This window comes from Ascaphus truei, chromosome 13, assembly GCF_040206685.1.
Source record: "Ascaphus truei isolate aAscTru1 chromosome 13, aAscTru1.hap1, whole genome shotgun sequence".
Classification (NCBI taxonomy): Eukaryota; Metazoa; Chordata; class Amphibia; order Anura; family Ascaphidae; genus Ascaphus; species Ascaphus truei.
This window is the reverse complement of record NC_134495.1, coordinates 11,171,847-11,177,302: the sequence shown is the minus strand read 5'-3', so window position 1 is coordinate 11,177,302 and position 5,456 is coordinate 11,171,847. Positions and strand designations below refer to the sequence as shown.

Genomic DNA, 5,456 nt, shown 5'->3' with positions numbered 1-5,456 from the left:
TTAGATTTAGAATGGAAAATCCGATTGACTTCATGTATAACCCCAAAGTACAGTACTGCCCTCTCCTGTGCTGATATATACAGTACTGCCCGCTCCTCTCCTGTGCTGATACATACAGTACTGCCCGCTCCTCTCCTGCGCTGATACATACAGTACTGCCCGCTCCTCTCCTGCGCTGATACATACAGTACTGCCCGCTCCTCTCCTGCACTGATAAATACAGTACTGCCCGCTCCTCTCCTGCACTGATAAATACAGTACTGCCCGCTCCTGCACTGATAAATACAGTACTGCCCGCTCCTCTCCTGCGCTGATACATACAGTACTGCCCGCTCCTGCACTGATAAATACAGTACTGCCCGCTCCTCTCCTGCGCTGATACATACAGTACTGCCCGCTCCTCTCCTGCGCTGATAAATACAGTACTGCCCACTCCTCTCCTGCGCTGATATATACAGTACTGCCCGCTCCTCCACTGCGCTGATATATACAGTACTGCCCGCTCCTCTCCTGCGCTGATAATTACAGTACTGCCCGCTCCTCTCCTGCGCTAATAAATACAGTACTGCCTGCTCCTCTCCTGTGCTGATAAATACAGTACTGGCCGCTCCTCTCCTGTGCTGATAAATACAGTACTGCCCGCTCCTGTGCTGATAAATACAGTACTGCTCCTCTCCTGCGCTGATACATACAGTACTGCCCGCTCCTCTCCTGCGCTGATACATACAGTACTGCCCGCTCCTCTCCTGCGCTGATAAATACAGTACTGCCCGATCCTCTTCTGTACTGATAAATACAGTACTGCCCGCTCCTCTCCTGCGCTGATAAATAAAGTACTGCCCGCTCCTCTCCTGCGCTGATACATACAGTACTGCCCGCTCCTCTCCTGCGCTGATACATACAGTACTGCCCGCTCCTCTCCTGCGCTGATAAATACAGTACTGCCCGCTCCTCTCCTGCGCTGATAAATACAGTACTGCCCGCTCCTCTCCTGCGCTGATACATACAGTACTTACTGCCCGCTCCTCTCCTGCGCTGATACATACAGTACTGCCCGCTCCTGTGCTGATATATACAGTACTGCCCGCTCCTGTGCTGATATATACAGTACTGCCCGCTCCTCTCCTGTGCGTATATATACTGTACTGCCCTCTCCTCACTTGGTCACTATTTCCCAATGTAAGGGGAGGAGCGGGACAGTATTTATCAGTGCACCGGCATTAGGAAGCTGACTGGAGGGGGGAAGCTCCCAGCTGCGGCTGCAACGTCCCTTCTGCTTGTTCACCGTATGTATATACAGCTCAACCCCATTATAACGCTGTGCTTGGGAATCGCATCGCGTTAGAAATAATGTACAATTGTATGCATTGTACAAAACAGTATTTCCGACACCAATAATCATGTTGTCAAGTATTCATAAATACGAAAATTGGGGGCCGCGCTCGCATCGCGTTATAAGCGGATTCGCGCTGTAACGGATCGCGTTATAACGGGGTTGAGCTGTATGTAGGTAATGTGCGGACCTTTTAATGGCTCGAGGGCTAAATATGCGGGGCCGTTTACGTATATCACATTTCCCAACACTGTGCTATAGAATGAGAATAATAAAACAGCTGTGGGATTGTCTCACAGACGCCTTCTCTCCTGTCCCTGTCCTTGTGTCTGTGTCACATGACGACACCATGTTCTGGACACACCAGGAGAGTCTGAGACATAAGTGATTAACTATTTCCTGGCCTGTGCCACATTGCAGAAAAAGAAGCCAGCTCTGCAGTGACCTGATACCCTTGGTAGCGGCTCTGCTAATTGGCTGCAGTGAGGTGTCCAAGTCCTTTGAGATGATTCTGATTGGCCGACTCCTTTTTGGCATCAACGCAGGTAAGCCCCTTTAAGCTCACCAGATCCTCACCCTTGCTCCATACGGAGGGCTGCACATTGCAGGCCCCCTTTTGCAGCTGCAGGCTGCTAAGTTTCGTGGTTGTTCTGTGACCTTTAACCCTTCAGATTAGGTTCCATCCTGCAGGGTTCGGCCTCAACCTCCACGCTCAGTACGCCAGTGAAATCGCACCTAAGAGCCTGCGCGGTTTCACCAACACCAGCGTCGCCATCTTTGTGGTAGCCGGAAAACTGTTTGGTCAGATATTCGGGCTCAGGTGGGTGAGCAACGAATTATCAATATCACTGTCATGTCATGAACATGTCTTGTCATAGAACCCTGTCACATCATCCTATCGCTGTCAGATCATCATCAAGTCACTGTCATATCATTATCATATTGGCATATCACTGTCATATTATTATATTATTGTCATATTATCATATCATTATCATATCACTGTCACATTATCCTATCACTGTCAGATCATTATCATATTGGCATATCAGTCATATTATCATATCATTATCATATCATTGTCATATTATCATATCATTATCATATCATTGTCATATTATCATATCATTATCATATAATTGTCATGTAGCCAGGTCCCCTCTGGCTCCCCGGTCATTCCGGTCCCTCTCGCTTACCTCCACCAGGGTGGGGGCTGCTGCGGGGGCGCCCGGCGGCGTCCGAAGCAGGGCGTCGCCATCGTCTTTTGGCTCACGCATGCGCAGACGCGATGCGGCGGCCATTTTGGTGTGGGAGAACTAGCACAAGAGGCACTCCGTAGTGCATGGACCCCTAGAAATCGCGCATGCGCAGTTAGGGCGATGCGGCGGCCATTACAGTGTTGCACAGGCTCCATGGAGAGTAGCGGCGGCCATTGCACAGCGCGCACGCGGCCCCAATGTTAAAGAGGGCCATAACGGACTACAACTCCCAGCAGCCTCTGGGGACTGCCCTTTAACCCAGTTCACATGCAGCCAGACAGCAAATAGTGTTTGCAGCTTCTCCTGCTGGAGAAGGATACATTGTATGGGCAATGTGCTGGAAGTCAGTCAGACTGAGGAGACAGTGGGGGAAGGAAGGGGGGCAGAGAGCAGCGAGCTTCTGCCCTCGGCCAGAAGTACCCCGGGCGAGAGTTGAAGCCCTGATTCCCCACTTGTGATGGTGGGTGTTCATAGGGACAGGCCCTTAGGTAAGGACCCTGTGCCCCTTCAACTGTGTGCTAGGCAGGGACTTAGTGATAGGCCCTGCTGCAGTTCCTTAGTGCAGGGACCCAGTGATAGTGCCTGCTGCATGTTCCTGTATGCTGTGTTGCTGATCCAGAGACTGTCCTTACGGTGGGACGTCCGGCTGGACCCCATCCCACGCGGAGGTACAGATCAGCGCTGGACCAAGTGGATCCGTTAGGCCCTTTGCGAAGGCACCCAGGTGCAGGGGCACCTGGGCAGGTATTTACACCCTTCCAAACGTGCACCAACTTTACCTCGCTCCTCACATGTGACAGGCCTGTTCACACACTTGGGTGGGCTTGGACTCTCTGGACACTGGGTTGGGAAGGGGGTGCAAGGGTATAGCCACCATCTAAAGGCAGAAGGTGGCCGCCATATATTGTTGTGTATTGTTTTATGTTTGATTCTTCATATAGTAAACTGTTATACTTATACTCCTGTGTATGTGGTTACTATATGTGGGTCCTGTATAGGGAACCTTCTACACTCCTAGAATCCTACACAGGTGGAGGCGCTGTAAGTAAGATCGTTCCAGAGGATTCACCCCAGGCTCTCACTGGCGGAGGCTCAGACCAGCTGTGAGCCTAACAGGTATATTGCACCACACCTGGTAACATATAGGTTCTCCCTCATATGCACTCTATCTGCGATTGGGGCTGGGGGAATACCCTTTACAGTCATATCAGTCATATTATCATATCATTGTCATATTATCATATCATCTCATCATATCAGTCATATTATCATATCATTATCATATTATCATATCATTATCATATCATTGTCATATTATCATATCATTATCATATTATCATATCATTGTCATATTATCATATCATTATCATATCAGTCATATTATCATATCAGTCATATTATCATATAATTATCATATTATCATATCAGTCATATTATCATATCATTATCATATCAGTCATATTATCATATCACTGTCATATTATTATATCTGCCATATTATCATATCATAGTGTCATATTATCATATCTCTGTCATATTATCATATCACTGTCACATCACAGGACACCCCCAGAGTCCCCTGTGTTTTGTGCCCTGTCACAGACATGACTGATGCCCTTGCTCTCACACAGTGAGGTCTTGGGGACGGTGTCCTGCTGGCCCGTGCTCCTGGCTATGAGCGGGATCTGGGCACTGGCCCAGCTGGTTACCCTGCCTTTCTTCCCAGAGTCCCCACCCTACCTCCTGATGCAGCGTGGGGACAAGGATGGATACATGAGAGGTACTGTACAGATGACTGCTGCAGCTCTGCGCTCCTCCACTGACTTGTGCTCTTACACTGCCAGAGTGTGTGTGTCAAAAGGAAATGATATATATATATATATATTGTAACAAACGGCTCCCATACATAGCACTACCGTCTGTCCGGGCTCTTTATGACACCGTCTTCTTGGGTTAACAAAGAGAACACTTAGCACAATATTGGATCATTCAGGCTTCTGCCTGTTTTTATTCCGTCCCAGTATGGGGACTGCAACTTAAACGGATATATATATTTGAGGATCTCCGTCCTTAACCTTCAGTGGGTTATGCTTCATAACAATGACAGACAATATAATTCAGGCACACTGTCACTTTAAGTGAAAACCAAAGCAGAAAATGAAAGCCTACTCCATGATGTCTAACTCACACACTTGCTGGCTATCTCCAGTTACCAGTTTTAAACAGCTCATTGTAATGTACAATACTAATAATAATAATAGCATGTTCTTATATAGCACTGCTAGTTTTACGTAGCGCTTTACAGAGACATTTTGCAGGCACATGTTCCTGCCCCGTGGAGCTTACAATCGATGTTTGTGGTGCCTGAGGCACAGGGAGATAAAGTGACACCAGGAATCGAACCAGGTTCCCCTGCTTCAAACTCAGTGCCAGTCAGTGTCTTTACTCACTGAGCCGCCCCTTCTCCTTACAATAGGAATAACAAGGGATACTTGAAGGGGACTTCCTCCCCTGGATGCAGTACAATATATCCATAGCAGGCAAAGTGCCACATTGGAGTTTCTGCTAGAGAAGGAAGACCCCCTGATCCAGGAAAGAAACCTCTTTACTTTACGCAGTGCCGCTGCTTATTCTTCTTCCCATCCCTCTCCAGCCCTGAATCAGCTGTGGGGGGAGAGAGACCACCAGGCACACACCGAGGAGATGATGGGGGAACACGCCGCCCGCAGGGGTGGCCGGAGTCAGGGTGTCCTGGGGCTGCTGCGGGACCGTACCCTGCGCTGGCAGCTTTACACGCTCGTCTCCATGGGGATCGCTCTGCAGCTGTGCGGGATCAACGCGGTGAGAGACCCCCTCCACCTGCG

At 49.0% G+C, this 5,456-nt stretch overlaps 1 protein-coding gene across 3 annotated transcripts in view; it reads left to right on the top strand.

Moving 5' to 3' along the window:
- Positions 1–5,456, top strand: part of LOC142464863 (solute carrier family 2, facilitated glucose transporter member 9-like) — a 32,844-nt gene that overhangs the window by 9,607 nt on the left and 17,781 nt on the right. For all 3 annotated transcript variants that reach the window (XM_075568492.1, XM_075568493.1, XM_075568491.1), the window contains 4 exons: positions 1,754–1,878; positions 2,024–2,153; positions 4,224–4,372; positions 5,246–5,433. In XM_075568492.1, the coding sequence (XP_075424607.1) occupies positions 1,754–1,878; positions 2,024–2,153; positions 4,224–4,372; positions 5,246–5,433 (592 nt within the window). The remainder of the gene's footprint in view (positions 1–1,753; positions 1,879–2,023; positions 2,154–4,223; positions 4,373–5,245; positions 5,434–5,456) is intronic.